This window comes from Ursus americanus, chromosome 36 (assembly GCF_024610735.1).
Source record: "Ursus americanus isolate L20-20 chromosome 36, mUrsAme1.1.p, whole genome shotgun sequence".
Classification (NCBI taxonomy): domain Eukaryota; kingdom Metazoa; phylum Chordata; class Mammalia; order Carnivora; family Ursidae; genus Ursus; species Ursus americanus.
Window position 1 is genome coordinate 24,664,487 of NC_142162.1, and position 17,129 is coordinate 24,681,615.

At 46.8% G+C, this 17,129-nt stretch overlaps 1 protein-coding gene across 2 annotated transcripts in view; it reads right to left on the reverse strand.

Moving 5' to 3' along the window:
• Positions 1–1,977: 1,977 nt before the first annotated feature.
• INO80 (INO80 complex ATPase subunit) overlaps positions 1,978–17,129 on the reverse strand; it is a 129,966-nt gene continuing 114,814 nt past the window's right edge. Inside the window, exons 30-36 of one of the 2 annotated variants that reach the window (XM_045771011.2) lie at positions 11,762–11,920; positions 11,037–11,139; positions 9,711–9,799; positions 6,920–7,072; positions 6,458–6,617; positions 5,536–5,751; positions 1,978–3,578 (exon numbers count right to left, since the gene is read on the reverse strand). In XM_045771011.2, the coding sequence (XP_045626967.2) occupies positions 3,361–3,578; positions 5,536–5,751; positions 6,458–6,617; positions 6,920–7,072; positions 9,711–9,799; positions 11,037–11,139; positions 11,762–11,920 (1,098 nt within the window). In that variant the 3' untranslated portion in view covers positions 1,978–3,360. Of the gene's footprint in view, positions 3,579–5,535; positions 5,752–6,457; positions 6,618–6,919; positions 7,076–9,710; positions 9,800–11,036; positions 11,140–11,761; positions 11,921–17,129 lie in introns of both variants that reach the window. The other variant, XM_045770995.2, reaches the window with a different exon arrangement.

Consider the following 17,129-nt stretch of genomic DNA (forward strand, 5'->3'; position numbering starts at 1 on the left):
ATGCTGGCGGACACCAGGGCAAAGCTGTGCAGAAGAACCCAGCTCACTGCTCAGTCTGCATTGCCCTGCTTCCTGCCCAGCCCAACCTCAGGACTAGAGAGACACAAACAAGCCCTGGTGTGTCCCCAGAGAGTCCTGGATGCCTCAACAAATCCCTACACATAGACACTGGGATAGTAAGTCCACCACAGACCCTGCATTTCCAGGGCTGCTCATACAGACCCACAATCTTAAAATTCACTTACCTAGGGGCCCCAGAGAAGACTTGTGTGGCGAGGTGATCCTGGCCAAAGGGACAGGCTGTGATCCAGGCCAGACCGGCACTCGAAGGCCTGGGCTTCCAGGCTTCCCGACAGACGCTTCCTTTAGCAGGCAGGAGCCTCCCCAGCCTTTTTCCGTGTTAGGGCACTGCTTCCCTGTGTTCCTAAGAGAGCTGGGGCTCTCTCACATGGGAGATGGACAAGTCTTCAGAAAGTGGGTAGACAGAGCACGAGTTATGACTCGGGGACTGGTTAATGAGCTTGAAGCTTTCACTTTTAAGATTCAAGTTCCATCCATCTATCCTCAGGGAAGGGAGGGACAGGTGAGGCGGAACATTAAGGCGGTGAGTGTTTATCATTATGAAATGTTAGCTGTGTTTCTTCAGCGCTGGATTAAAAATGGGTGAAAGGGGAGTATGGTAGCATGTTTGGGGACTGAGAAGACTAAAGGTCTCTGATCCAAAACTTAACATGCTTTTCAGTCAGGGTCATTAGCCTACCCACATCTGGACGAAGCTGTGACAGGATCCAAGTTGTCAGGTTTCCAGAGAGGTAGCCGCTGCCAACGTTGGCAAGGCTCCAGCAGGAATGTCACTGGGGGCCTTGCTGAGTGATGAGAACTGCAGAGGACCCATCCTAGTGGGCTTGTTGTGACCACAAGCCACAGTGGTGACGACAAGAGAGCATGGTTAGTTGGGAAACTGACACTGGTCTGTTCTGTGTGAGGCCTTGGTCAAGTTTACCAGCAGCAGGGAAAACAAGACCTGGCGCGTAGGACAGTGCTACTGGGGATCAACAAGATGAAGAAAAGGCCGACCCCTGCGACTGGGTGAGCAGCCGCTACTCAGGAACCAGCCCACTCCGATCAAGGGTACGCAGGGTGAGCCAAGGCTCAGGAGGCCACACAGCAACGTACTCGGGAACAGCACGAGCCCTGCTTGAAGGTGACGCAAGAGCATATCAGTGTTTCCGCTCAATCAGAGAAACACCAACTGCCAGTCTAGGCTGGGAACTTGCTCTTTTACCAACTGATCTCAGAGCTAAGTTTTCAAAGCGTGGATGTCTTTGGAATCATTGCAACATATTTCACTATTTTCGCTCATGATTCTTACAAGCAGGGCTAACACTGAGAACACTGAATTCCGTTCAAAGTTTGTTAGTACTTCCGCTGCCTTAACCGACCCACACGCAGTGTCCTGGAACTGCCAACGCACACATTCGTGTACATACACCAGTTTTAGAAAGTGAGACCATAAAGCTGTTCCTATTAGTTGGGGATTTGACACATTACACATTGCCAGGATCATCTCTCACTTGTGGTTTTTGGAGACAGAACCTGTCGGTCTTAAGATTACCACTAGAAAGCTATCTGACGGTGGACCAGACCAAGCCGTACACACCTGAGCCTGAGAGTCTAGGTCCTGAGTCATAATTAGTTCACACCCCGAGGGCTTTGGCCTCAGCATGCCAGGGACTGGTCAGACCTCCTCTCTGATGGCTGCAGGCAAATTCCTAAGCCTGATTTAAAATGCCACTGAGGAAATGCCCACAGCCACTGAGGAAATGCCCACAGAGCACTCCTCGTCCCAATGACGACCTGTCCTCTCTGACCACAGGAATGATGTTAGAGCTCTGTTTCCCCTTTACCCTGCCACATTCCTCCAAGAACCCTCTATGCCCCCAAGAGAGGCAGCTGCAAAGACCACAGACACCCTGATTTACATAAAATTATCTCACTCCATTTTATTTAAGATTTTTTTTCTCCAGTTAGTAAAAGAAAGATGTGTCTCTCTTTATACATATGTACAAGTTCAGTTATAAAAATAGACAGCACATTCAAAGAGAAAAAAGGCTTGGCATTTTTCTGATTCCCTCTAAATAGCATCTGTACACAAGAGTCTGGGTTTGGGCAGGGGAATCTTAATGATTTAAATTAAATGATTCCCCTACCACCCCTACTCCAAAAAAAAGTTTTAAAAATCAATCTGTCTAAACTCAATTCCGCGATTTTCAGGTGTGCAAATTAGAGGCTGGCCCGCCCGGAAGCACCTGCTCCACCAGGGACATCAGGCTGGGGGCAGGAAGAAACTCCTCCCATGCAAACACCACCCCTTTGCCTCTCTCAGGGGGGAAGCAAGCTCAGGCGCGTGGGGTTGGGGCCAGTAGGGTTGGTGCTGAGCTTTGCCCTTTCTCCATCCTCTCCGCCTCACTCCTGCTGTCCCTTCCTTTCTCAGTGCAATACAGACAGTGCATACAGCCAAGCAGGGGGCTGAAGGGCAGGGGTGGGGAGACTGTGCATTCAGGAAGGGCAAGGGGAGTCTGCAAGAGGGACAGTGAGGATGTCCTGCTGATTGAGGTGGCTCCTGGTCTCTTTACTGGCTTCTGGGAGTTCCGGGGTGGAAGCTGCTGCTACGGTTGCTGGTGGGACCTGAAGGTTCTCTGGCATGAACCATGCAGGACAGGGGAGGAAATGCTGGGAAAACAAGTGCCTCCGGGCATGCCTCCTCTAGCCTCTGTCACCCTCATGAGCCGCTAACCTTCTCGCACTCACTGTTCTCTTCGGTGCTGACACTCTGTCAAATGGGGTCTGAAGACCTGGGGAGCTGCCCAAAGACCGAGGATGCCAGACACATGATTTCCTCCCTTCCTAGCCCTACAGGAAATCACAGCCCTAAGAGAGGTCTCCACTGTGGAAGGTTCTTCACAGCACTTGCAGAGCTTCTGCAAGGGAGATGGACAGAGCCCCAGAGTGGAATGGGGATGGAGACTGTGTGCCTGAGCATCTAAAGGGGTCTATGTCAGGCCCTTCCCCAGTGCGAGGTTTAAGATGTGGCTGTAAAGTTCACTTGAGATGCTGCAAGGCCGATCTCTGTCCTTGGGCCTTTTTCCTAATAGGCCCCCCAGAGCACTCGTCTTGAGACACAGGTTAGAAAAGTGCTCACACCAGCCACCTGCCTGTCCTTGCCTTGCTGCAACTGGTTCACCTCTGCCCTCTGACCTGGGATGTAAGACGCTGCACTGGGCAAGCCATCCAAAGACCATGTGCAGGCCAGAACTCTGGCCCCTGGTTTGGTTGAAGGAAGCTAGAGGGTCCAGGTGGTTACCGTCCTCCAGAGGGGTTGGTGCCTTTGCCCTGTTTCCGGACCAGGGAGTCTGGGGCTAGGCTGCTGGTCAAGTGGAGGCTCTTGGGAGTCCCAGGAACATTATTTCCTTTGCTCAAAGGGGAACTCAAGGGAGAAGAGGCGCTTGAAGGTCCAAAGTCAGCAAGGCCAGCAGGCCGAACAAGAGACGTCTGCAGAGGACTGCTGGCAGAGATTCCTGTGGGGATGGAGAAAGAGATGAGAAGAGTATAGGCACCAGGCCTGTCTGAGCTGCCCCGATGCCTGACCTTGGTTACTGGAGTCTGGGCTGGAGGTGAGGTTGGGGGAACCCCTCCCATTCCTTGCCAACCTCTTCTTAGCACATCTGCTTGCTCTCCTATCAACTGTCTGTTCTGTAAGAGGGATGCTTTTTTTCAGGGAAAAGCAACACGCGCTCCGCCTTCTCCACATCACCTCATCCACAAGAAGTAAGATGTCACCTTGAAGCTCAAGGACAGAGCACATGTTACACAACGTGGGGAAGCCAAGGCTGCAGGATGGCGTGTAACTTCTTAGGCACGAAGGTATTTTCTTACGTGTTCCTTCTTCCTCCTTGGGACACCACTTGTGATTAGCTGCTCCTAATCACTCCTCCTTCACTTCACAAGATGTCCTCTACTCCCCAAGCTCTGCTGCTTCAAGGACCCAGTTCAAATTGCCCATCCCCAGTGATGGCTCCCTGGGTGACAACTCTTTCTTATTTGTATGAGCCAAATCCACTTACACCCCATAACACACTGTCTGATATGCTTCAATTGTTTCTTGCGGGCTGGCCTGACTATCCTGAAAAAGCACAGTAAGTGCCTGGTGGGCACACAACTGTCTCTTCCCATCCACCGTGGAGGATGGCCCTGCAGGGCATCTCTGAATCAGTCCTTTCCCTGGTTTTCCCATTCCCGGTCACCAAGCAATTGTTCATTTTTCTTGTGACACTTTGCCTCCTTCACACCTCCTGCACCTTCTCAGACCGGATCTCCAGGGGAAAGCCTGATGGGTGCTGTACTCCGCCTGTCCGTGGGGGAGACCATGCCATGGCAGCCTTCACTGCTGGTACGACTGCTATTTTCCAAGGATGTGATAAGCCGACAAAAGGTTGAGAATTGCTGGACTAGGCTATTATACTTCAAATTCATTGATTGGACAAATCAATGAAAGCAGAGATTCCTGCCGTAGGAGGAAGGGGAGGGGAGCTAACACTTACTAAGCACCTTCTATCCAGTACTGGGCAACACCCGCTACACCACTCTCACCTAACTCCCAGGCTGTGAATGTGGAGAGAGACCAGTAAACGGTGCTCCCCTTCTCACCCCCTGCAGCTGTCCTACAGGCTATGCTTATCATTATTTTCCACACGGTGTGCTCACCATAGCCACCTCCCTTCTCAAACTTTCTAGCTCCTCATCACACACCTGAGAAGCTCCTGTCCATAAGATCCTGCCGTGTGTTTCCACTCCTGACTCCTATTGCTCCTCCTGAGGACGGCCTGACTGGCCTGCTCGGTGACCCCGGAGATGCCCCTTCCTTTGTCATCATTCTCCTTCTTTCTGAATTACAGCCTGGCAACTTTGTCTTCAGGTCCATGGATTCCCCCTTCTTCCGAGCTACAGCTATAATTAAGGCCTCACCCTTTTTTGTCACTCAGCACAAGCCTACTGTCGTGTATGCTGTTAAACATATTCCACAGACGGCTCCCTCTTCTCACTTCTACTACGCACTCCAGAGCGGGGGCCGTGTGTTACACTCTCATGCACACAGCACGGGTGATGGCAAATGTTGACTATGTTAGCCCGTATTACTGAAATAGAATTACTGAGATGTGCGTCTTGGAAAAAACATCAGTTCTCAAAGCAGGAAGAACTGTGATTGTTTAAAATAAAGCAGTATAGTCCAGAAATTCAGCTCTCTCTTCGTAGTTACTTCCACTTCGAAGGTGAAACTGTATGTACTAAGTCACCGGGGCAAGGGCAGAGTCAGGAATGCTCAGCACGGCAGAACCCAACGTGGCCTCCGGGAAGGAGCTTCCTGGCCCAGGGGGTGCCCTACGTGCTCTCGGGGCAGAACACTCCAAAGACCCTCCAGACTGTCCCTCACCATAATGGCGCCTGCAGCTCACCCCTACCCCAGGGCCTCCGCACCTTTAGACACATTGTACCCGTATGCAGCATAGGCGGCTGCTGAGGCCGCCGCGGCCCCCGCTTTGGCTCCCGCCATTGCAGCAGCACTGCCTGCGGTGGACTTCCGGCTCCGGCCTTTCCCGGCTCCTTTGGCTGTGCTTCCTGAACCTTTGGGGCGGCCTCGGCTTCGAGCTGAGTGACCCCGTCCTGCAGCTGGCATTTCCTGAATGGAAATTCCTGTGGGAACAAATGGGCCAAGAGGGAAAAAGAGTCAGTCTCTTCCATGTTAACAGAATCTTCCTCGGACAGGGAGGGCTGGCTCTTGGGGTGTTTCAGGACTCCCAGGGAGGGCTCCATCCCCATTTAATGGCTGGGCCAAGGAGTCATAGAATTAGTAAGAATTCTGAACAGCTAAAACAGCCTGACTGCTTAAGCTGCTTTTCATTCTAAAAGAGTGGTTCCATTACTCCTGAATTTCTTCTTTAAACTAGTTCATTACTAAATGAACCCCAGGGGTGTGCTGCCTGTGATTCACCAGCACACTTCAATGTGCTCCTGCCTTGAAGAGTCAACTTTTACCCCCAAGTTTTAAAGCTAGAGCTCAAGAAATAGCACCACTGGGTCCCACAGAACAAAGTGAGGAAAGGCCCAGAGAAGCCGACTTTAACTAAAAACTAGCAAAAATAAAGGTGAAATATGAAAGACAGGGCTGACTAAAAAACAAAGACGTTTGAAATCTTTATAAAGTTCTTTCTCCCTTTCACTTGACAGGGCTACTGAAAGAATAAGCCTATCAATTCTTTTCCCTCCACTCCACTCTTCTTTAGACAGTAGAAAATGCCATGATCTTAGAAGGAGTTGGGACTTCATCCAGCATGAAACCAATGCCTCTCCTGAGGCACTGGACCAGGCCCAAGCTGTAGGAGACTGCAGCACCACTCACCGTTCACCGTGTCTGAAACGGAGCCCGTTATGGAAGCAGGAGAGTTGGTGGCCCGAGACTGGGGGGCTGAGGAGGCTGGGTCATCCACGATGACCAGCATATCACTGCTGCTCTCGTCAGGAGGGATGGAGCCAGTGTGCAGCTCACTGCTGATGGAGATCTGGAAGAGGAAAGGTTGAGATCACCACCATTCTTGGTGCCCACAGCCCATGGCCCTCATACCCACGTGAGGATGTGCTTCTTAGGCCTCATCACTATTTCCCTCTCCTGCCTGGCTTTACTCCTAAGGGTGAAATCCCCTGCTTTGGCTCCAGAGAAGCCAGCCTGTCCTCATTTCCTTTTCTCCTTATGGATTCCATGTGCAGCCCCCTTCCCCAATGCAGAACTCCAGGAGAAGCAAAGGCTACAAGGTCAGGACGTAGTCCCCACTGCTAGGATGAAGGCATCTAAAAGGAGCCTCACCTCACTGAAAGGGCTGGGCATGGCCGAGTCCACGCTAATGAAGGAGTCGTCCCCGTCAGCAGAGAGGTTGGAGTTATCAGCCGAGGGAACAAATGGGATCACTAGGTTCACACCCTCTTTTCTCCTTTTCCCATCCAATTCATCTTCCTTTTTCTTCTGGGAACACACAAATCAAGAAATTTGGAAAAAGCATGAAGATAGGCACCAAAAGAAAAGTGGGGTTGGAAAAGAAAGTGATGACAGAAAGCTGACTCTCTGTAAACTCAGTTTTGTTTTGTTTTTTTCAATTAGCATACTTTTAAGGAAGGAAAAACTCCTAAGGAAGGAGGAAAGGAATAGCTTAAGAAGAGTTTATGTATATTCTACCCCAGTGATACAGAGTTGAGAGGCAGGCCAGTCACACTGAATCAGGGCTGCACGAGGCCTGACCCATGAGGGGCATGTCCGAGCTGCAGCACTCACAGGGGTGGAACTGATTCAGTCCTACAAGAGGGAGGCCCAGTGCCTTTAGTGTATTTTCGGCACATCTGTTTTCACTCTGCTTCTTCTAAAATATGCATAAGAATTTATGTATATTCCACCCCCGTAATACAGAGTTGAGACGCAGGCCAGTCACACTGAATCGGGGCTGCACGAAGCCACGTTCTTATGATAAGCTTTGTTCTTATCATACCCAAGAAATAATGGGTTGCTTTTGTCATTATTTTCTTAGTTTACATATAAATACTTGCGGGTTGAGCGACATTATGCAGGTCTAGAACGAAGCTCAGTAGGGCTCTGTCACCGTGTACGGACCTGAAATCGCAGAATGTGCTTGGAAAATTATGGGAATCACACCCACTCACTGTATCTAAGTGCATTTGTACCGACCCCTATGTTAGGGTTGATGGCGTTGTGTAGTTTATACCTACCACTGGATGTTTGTCTGAGACTTCTTTACTCAGAGCAGGGATGGCTTCTGATGCAAGCTCAGTAACCCCCCAGTGTCCTGTATCAGAAAACCACCTTCTGTGGTTCAAAGACTTCACTGCTGTAGTTTGGATTAACTCCCCTCCTGTCCATCCCAAACTGCCATTTATAATTTTGTGACTGAGGGTCATTTGTTTATTAACGTACTGTGCCTTTAACTTTACTTTTTTTTTTTTTTTTTTGGAAGATTTATTTATTTATTTGACAGAGAGAGAAAAGAGCACAAGCAGGGGCAGCAGGAGAGGGAGAATCAGGCACCCCACTGAGCAGGGAGCCTGATATAGGACTCGATCCCAGGACCCTGGGATCATGACCTGAGCCAAAGGCAGACGCTTAACCGACTGAGCCACTCAGGTGCCCCTGCCTTTAACTTCAGACTACTTTTTATTTTGATGTTCTGTTGGCTCAGTAACGCTCAGGATATCAACTGTTTTGCAAAATAAGTTTACTGGACTTAGGCTAAAATAAAAAGCAAACAACCCCCACCCCCCAAAAACCACCACCTTTTCTTCTTTGATGTTGTTTCTGAATATTAAAGCTATCTTAATTATAAATAGTAGTAAGTAATGGGTTAGAGATTTGAGGGTGGAGTCCTAGTTTCTGGATTTCTCATCTTTGATATAGTGAGTACCAGGGCATCCTTCAGGTTAGAGATAGTTCTGCTCAGTAGAACGTACAAAGGAGGGTGTGGATTTTACAAAAGGAAGAGTTGGTAAATCTACTGAAGATGATCAAATAATACAGACAAGTTCCTAGGCTGCTGATCATCAAGGTCATATGGCCAAAGCGACAAGGGACATGAGGCCCAATATCAGCCTGGATAAGGGGAAGAAGTCAACCTCCACTTACGACAGAAGCAATTTGAACATGTGGCCACACAACATGCTTCAGACAAACTAAACAGTCCAGGGAAACGAAGCATGGACAACTATTGGGCTCGAGGACCCAGAGCTACCCAAATGCCTGAAGCTCATGGTAGCTATCTTGTTCGAGACCAGGGGCCCAACGAAGGCTGATAAAGATGGGAAGGGCAGCACAACCCAAAGGTAAGCCAAACCCACCAGAAAAAATTGGGACAGACTTTCTGGAAGGTAGTAAAATGGTTCTGAACCAACAATCCTTTGGTGCTACATCTGGGAACCTGGTCAGAACCAGTGGACTGACTCCTGAAACACTGAAACAAGAATAAATCCTGAAGGCCTCACTTAGATTTACTTGTCAATAAAGACCAGGAATAAGGATCACTGAAATAAAACTCTGGTAGAAACAGCAAGATAGGGAGAAATGTAAGCGGCACTACATTCCACTTTGTAGCTGGCTGGTGGGGTCAAGTGGGAAATGTGAGAAGGGAGACAAAAAACAGCACACATCTTTGGCATAAATTAGAGAAAAAGAGATGAACAGACTGGCCAGTGATTTCTCTTTCCAACGGCAGACGACACTGAATGGAACACTAGCAGAATTAAGGTAGGATTGGACATAATGACCTCTTAGGCCCCTTCTACGACTCTATGGAATCTGTAATGTAAGTAAGATCCACCTTTTCCACATTTAGCCTTATGCTTTGCAACAGCCCTGACAAATGGTTTCCATAATTACATGCGACCACAGACAAGGCAGGTCTGTGTGGGGACTACTGGTCTACCAAGGGTGCATTTCTCCCGATCAAATGTCAATCAGCACAAAGCTGTTACTTACCATATACAGCTGGAGCTGGATACCAACCAGTAACCAAGATGATAAGCCATGTACCCAAGGCCTTTTTTGTAAGCACCGCCCTGTCCCCCACCGGTCCCTGTCAGCCACCCGAAGCTTGAGATACCTTCTCTGCATACTTCTCCCGCTTGCGCTTGCGCTCTTTGACTCGGTTGGTTTCCTCTTGCTGCCGTTTCTCTTCTTGCCGCAGTCTCACTATCAAGAAAATTAAAAAGATCTGAAGATCTGATGAAGTATCTGTGGTAATCACAATCCTCACTGTCTGAAATTAAGGTGGCCACACCATTTGATATTTATGTTCTAAGGGTAGGACTTCTGTCTAGGACAGATTAACTGGTGGTTTTTTAACTTGGAGATGGAACAGAGTTCTTGGATTTTTAACAGTTTTGGGGTTCAAACTATCATTCAGTTTAACTGTCATGGGCCGTTCCTTGACTTTACTCTTTCTCCTTTTCTTTTCAGCCTTTTATTTTTTTAAATTTTTAAGATTTTATTTATTTATTTGACAAAGAGAGAGACAGCCAGTCAGAGAGGGAACACAAGCAGGGGGAGTGGGAGAGGAAGAAGCAGGCTCCCAGCAGAGGAGCCTGATGTGGGGCTCGATCCCAGAATGCCAGGATCACGCCCTGAGCCGAAGGCAGACGCTTAACGACTGAGCCACCCAGGCGCCCCTCTTTTTAGCCTTTTAATATCTCTGCATTGCACAGATCAAGTATGGTTGTAGAGTCCTGAAAGGGTTTTAGAAGGTGGTGGCAAATATGAGCACTGTAAGAAAGGAGCTTCATACTTCCTGATGTGATGCTGACATCCACAGGGGCGCACAAGGTAATTCTGAAACCAATTGTTCTCAAAAGCCAGCAATACATGGGAGAAGTGCTACAGCAATGTGTTTCTCCAACTTCTCCATAAAAACATTTCTTTGGGCAGAACAGAGTAAATTCATTACTGCTGAGGAGTCTAGGGATATAGCCTCCCTCATGCAAATTTATTCAAAGTCATAGTACTTTTTTTTTTTAAATTTTATTTATTTATGTGACAGAGAGACAGCCAGCGAGAGAGGGAACACAGCAGGGGAGTGGGAGAGGAAGAAGCAGGCTCCCAGAGGAGGAGCCTGATGTGGGGCTCGATCCCATAACGCTGGGATCACGCCCTGAGCCGAAGGCAGACGCCCAACGACTGCACCACCCAGGCGCCCCAGAAGTCATAGTACTTTTAATATATATGAGAGTCTGTCTTCTACTCTATCACACATTCTTGTTTGGGTTTTAATATAGGTTATTAACATAAAAAATGTTTCTCCCCAAATACAGTCCTTGGCTTTGCCTACCCTTGGCATATAGCCAAGGGGTCCTACCATTTTTGGATGGGTGGGGCCAGAGAAACATCTTTTGTAGGGAGGAGAGAGCTTTAGTAAGAGGTTTAGAGTACTTACATTTCTTCTCCAGTTCTTCATCATCTAGAAGAAGACTAACCACCTCTTTGGGTTTCAAGGTATCTGGTTTGAAGTTCCCACCAGAAATCACCATCCGTTGAATCTATACCAAAGCAGATCAAAACATCACCACCAGGCCCCCATTTCCTATGGCTAATATCCAGAAAAAAGGCAACATCTTTCTCAATCTGCTCCTCTGGCACTTGGATTCCCTATTTCTTCTCATTCATCTTACTGGCTCATCCAGATTATTTGTCCAACAGAAAGAACAATGAGAAGTTCTTTTGCTTGGGACTGCTAATTGATAGCTAGAAGATCCAATAATACTGAAATCAAGATAAAAAAACAACCCCCCCAAATAATCATTTCTTCGGAAACTAGCAAACCTGGCATACAACTTAGAGGCTGTCAAATTGAGAGTACTAGGATGAGAGCTCAAATGTCATTCCTTCTTGCCCTGAACAGGAAAGTATGTGAAACAGGAGGACCATGACTGATGTCATCCCCCCATGAACGACAGCCCCATCTAGGCTGTAGACACCATTCAGCTAGAAAAGGAGTGAGGAATGAACAGCCAGGGCAGTACCGGACTTGATTTTATTTTCTATTCAGAAGAACTTTCCGCCCCTTCCTGACCCACGGAAGGCAAGGGTCTTAGCCCAGTAAATGCGGTTGGACTTTCCAGCTTCTCCACCACGACAGTACTTCCTCTGACTGCTGCTTACCTCACTCTTCTCCTTGGCTCGCTGCAGAATGCGTTCTTCAATGGTGCCTTTACAGATGAGCCGGTACACAGTAACCTGCTTTGTCTGCCCCAAGCGGTGGGCCCTGTCCATGGCCTGCTGGTCCACAGTGGGGTTCCAGTCGCTATCATAAAAAATCACCTGCACGGGCAGGACAAGAATACAGCAAAGACTGAGACACTCTTATGGCAAGACTGGGAATTCTGAGAGCGACCCAGCCACTTGTCATTTGCAGTTTGATGCCAGATTTTTTCCTAGGATATTAAGGTGAGCAGACATCCACTCATAAAACCAAGGCCATTTCTTCACTTGCCTTGGGCAAAATAGACATACTTTAGCTTTTTTTTCAGTATTTTCATTTACAAAGAGGGAAGAGCAATAATATTAACAGTTAATGAATACTTAATGCTAACTATCTGCCAGTCACTGTTCTAGTTGCTTTATGTGTATCAACTCACATCCTACAATCACTATGATTTAGGTACTGTTAAGAGCCCCATTTTACAGATGAGGAAACTGAGACACATAGGAATTACAGAATTTATCCAAGATCACAGAGCCTAAGTACATGGTAGGCCTATGAGGCAGGGGATATGAAAGCCTTCTCTCTCTCTCTTTTTTTTCAAGTTTTCATGTATTTATTTAAGCAATCTCTACGCTCAACGTGGAGCTCGAACTCACAACCCCAAGATCAAGAGCTCCATGTTCTTCCAACTGAGCCATCCAGGCATCCCTGAAAGCCTTCTCTTTAACACTAAGTCTACCATGGTAAAGGATAGGCATGGCTTTCCTGGCATTCTCCAGTTCATATTTCCTATCCCTTGAATTCAGCAAAGACATATTTAAGGGTTCCCTGGAAGCTACTTTTAGTTTGCTAAACAACAAACATAAACAACAACAGAATGTACCCTCCTCTCCTCTACCCCACAAGTGATCCTACAGCCAATAGACTACTGGGTCCTCAGCCCTGAGGCTACTATTGAATACACGGGACCTTCTGAAAGAAAGCCAGCTCCAAATGGTCCTCATCAATATTCAAGCAAGTCACCATATCCAGCTACTGCTTCTTCAGAAATGAACCTCTCCTTTTTACAGTCCCACTGTCCCTATCCTAGACTGGGACCTCATCACCTACACCTGGCTTGCTGCCTATGTCAGACCAGCAGGCTTTCTAGAACTCAGTCTCTCTTCTTTAGTCTTCTTTTAGTCTACTGTAGGCCACTCTACTTCCCTGCCAGTTATGCGGTAACACACCAAGTCCAAACTCCCCTCAATAATCAGTCCCTGCTATGCTGAGCCAACTTAATTTTTCTTCTTTTCTAAAATAAACACGCCCCTTCCTTTTTGTCAAGAGGTCTCTTCAGCGCTCCTCACTCATGATTGTTTGCACCACTTTTTGATCAAGCTCTTTTTCTGACCTGTAGTCCCTCAAGTCTTCCCTATTGGTCCTTTAAGGTTTGATTCAAGCTTCCCACTTTCAAGAAGGCCTCCCTGATTTCTCCTGCCTATAACAATGTCCCTTTTCCCTATTCCTCGTGGATTCCTACTAGAAATAATAATGGTTAAAATCTGTTCAGTGCTGGGGCGCCTGGGTGGCTCAGTTGTTAAGCATCTGCCTTCGGCTCAGGGCGTGATCCCGGTGTTCTGGGATCGAGCCCCACATCAGGCTCCTCCACTAGGAGCCTGCTTCTTCCTCTCCCACTCCCCCTGCCTGTGTTCCCTCTCACTGGCTGTCTCTGTCAAATAAATAAATAAAATCTTAAAAAAAAAAAATCTGTTCAGTGCTTACAATGTATCTGGCACTAGTGTACGTACATATCTCACTAAATTTTCACGAAAATCTTGTGTGTTCCCTTCATCTTATCAATCAGGAAGACATTGGCCTGAGCTCACAGTACTAACAGTCACCCTCTACAACCTGCACTATTAACAATACCTTGCACTGCCTATCCTGGTCCAAGTTCCACTGAATCACCGACTATCTTCTATGGGTGCCCAATTATTTCATGTGTATTATTTTAAAAATCTCCCTATCTAGTCATATTGCAGGACAGACAGCAGCCATCAGTGCAAAGTAGAATTCCACAAATACTAGTTGATTAATACTAGAATTTCTAAGGGAATCGATCAACACTAGACCAAGCCTAAAAATGTAAACTGAATGATTCACTCCAGAGTAATTTATTTGTTCTCTCTTTTAAAATTGGACACAATTCTGCCATTCTCTGCAGAACTCAGACTTTGAGTGAAGATGGACAAAAGGCACTGGCATTTTCAACACTCTTGCCTACAATAGTAAACCCCCCACTGGCTCTTTCTGATGCTGCTCCTTTTGTCTTGCTTTTATGTGTGGTATAATCCCGCAATTTTTAGTGTCAGAATCCTTGGGGAGAAAATTACTAACTGCCTGCCAAAGGAAAGAAAATCATTGTGAAAACTCACTGCTAATCCACAGTGCCCAAAGACCTAGGACTTCGAAGTACACAATGCTTGCCATTTGTAGAGGAGCAGAGTAAAGACAGACTATTTTGGAGATTCAATTCTAGAAAATCTACCTTAAACTTTCAGAGAGAACAAGGACAAGACAGAGTTAATGAAAACGAGGCCTCTGATTGGACTGGGGAGAAACTACTTGCCCATCACACCTAAAATGACTATTACTGGAAAATGACAGGGGATGTCTCATCCAAAAGACAGTACCTTTAGTTACCTGAGCCCGAGGCAATGGTGCAGCAGGAATTCGTAATAGGAAGTTCTATATTATGAATCATTTCAGAGGTGCTTCCTTAACATTTACATTTTTTCCTGGAAGTCTCAGCAGCAAATGAGACCTGATTCAACTTGGGTTTTCTGAGCTCATAAAAGGTAAGAAAATTAAAGCTAAGGAGACAGGTCAGCAATCTAACTTCAAAACAACCCACACATTTAGTGGCTAATTATCATTTAAATGGGTTAAAAGAGGTGGGGAATTTGGGTGGACCAGAATAAAATAAGATCCTATTATGAAAAATACTTAACCGGGAAAAAGAGTATGAAGTATATATAAACTAGTAAGTTAAAACCAAGAATGGGAGAAATAAAAAAAACCCAAGCCAGATAGATGGTTATTATCTAACCTGACAATGAAATGAACACTGAATCAATCCGGACTTGAACTGGGGGCTGTGAGGAGGGGTGCTGGGGGAGACAATGCCCACCACAGTGGAAAAGAGATGACACCTAGATTTGGTAATCAGGTTTACCGAGCTCAGTGACACAATCTAGAGAAACACAAATAACAATTAAAGGATAAGAACTAACTTAGCCAGTAAAGATTAAAGCAAGTCAATGGATGGCCACAAAGCATGACCAAGCAATGACTAAGGGGAGATATATTAACAGACAGCACCTTCATGAAGTTGTACATGCCAAGCTGGACAGGCATGAGGGGAGGAGGGAAGTGAGAGCTGAGAAGGGGTGGAGGCACTGGCTTTACAGATCAATGAGAGGGAGTTTCAGGGGATGAGGGAGTGAAATAGAAAACAGGAAAATTTCGAGAGGAACAACTGGAAAAAGTTGGACCAACACTTGAAGGGTGAAACTCTCACCCGAGAGAATGGGTGGGAGCTCAGTACCTTGGGAGGGCTGAAAGTTGTCTGTCCCATGTCTCACGGGACATATAGGAATTCTTACATTGCCACCAAGAGAGAAAAGCTCCTTCTTCTCTCTCTACATGTGAGACACAGGAACAAAACAGTCAAGTTTATAACAACCCCACACTAAAGATAGTCAAATGCAAAGAGATCCCTACTTTAGGAAAAATATACAAAGAACAAAACAGCCAGCAAGGGGCCATTAATCACACGCTAAAATCATGTTTTTACTAACAGAGTGGGCAAGAGTCCCACTGTTTACAAAATACATATTTATATATGCATTTTCAATCATAAGACATTAAGTTTTTCCTGACATTTTAGGCTGACTAACCTCTTCCTTGTCCATAAATGGTTCTGGGGAATCTTCCAAAGCTAAATAAATCTCAGGACAAAGGAAGAATGCCAGGCAAGCAGTTAAGCCTATTGTTTCTCTAATCATGCGCGTGCGCGCGCGCGCACACACACACACACACACCGCGCACTTCGACTTCATACAAAGCATAACCTAGAAATCCATTTCAATCTTGAGGAACATTTTATTGAGAAGTATTCCAGGAGGTTCTAATTTACAAGTGAGTCCCCAAGCCTTTCCCTCAAAATTAAATGTAAATTACTTTGGAATTGGGAACTCAGAATATTCAGAGCCTTTCTCTTTAGTCCCTAGGATGAAAAGGGAATTCCTACTTCTACTTCTCTAGCCATGGGTTCCGCCTACTTTGGTTCTTTGAGGCTGGCAGGAGCTCCTAACCTCCACAGGGCAAATTATGTGAATACTGGAAGCATAAAGCAGCATCTCCTTGCTCAAATCTTCTTTTTTTTTCTTGACTATGCAAATAAATGACAAGAACTATTCCTTTTTTTTTTTTTAAGACTTATTTATTTATTCAAGAAAGAAAGCATGCATGACCTGGGGGAGGGGCAGAGGGAGACAAGCAGACACGCCCCCCCGCCCCCGCCCAGCAGACCCTGAGATATGACCCGAGCCGAAATCAAGTTTAACTGACTGAGCCACCCAGGCGCCATAGGAACTATCCCTGACGAAACCATAGACCAAACCTGAGATAGGCAGGCTGAGATGCATTTTGATTTAATCACATGAATTTATGCTATCTACTGAACTCCAGACCCTGCTGCCTGGGTGACCTTGCCCCTTAGTGTTTGCTAAGAATCTTGAACTGAATACACCCCAAACCAAACTCTTGATTTCTCCTCTCAAACCCCTTCTTCCCGGCATCTATCCCTTAATTGGTAATTGATGTCTCCATCATTCCAGTTGCCTGGGTCAAACACCTTGGAGTTTGGACACCTCCTACACATCCCATATCCAATGTAGCAGCAAACTCTACTGCTTGTGCCCCCCAAATACATGCAAATTCCTATTATTCGCCCCACCTCCACTGCTTCAACCCTTATCCAAGTCACCATCACCTTGCGTCTCTTTTTTTTTTTAAGATTTATTTTATTTATTTGACAGAGAGAGAGAGAGACAGCCAGAGAGAGAGGGAACAGAAGCAGGGGGAGTGGGAAAGGAAGAAGCAGGCTCCCAGCAGAACAGCCTGTCGTGGGGCTTGATCCCAGAACTCCGGGATCACGCCCTGAGCCGAAGGCGGACGCTTAACGACTGAGCCACCCAGGCTCTCCCTAGCGTCTAACTCCTAACTGAACTTCCTGCTTCTACCTTTCTCCTTGTAGATCTTCCCACCCTACTACTCCCC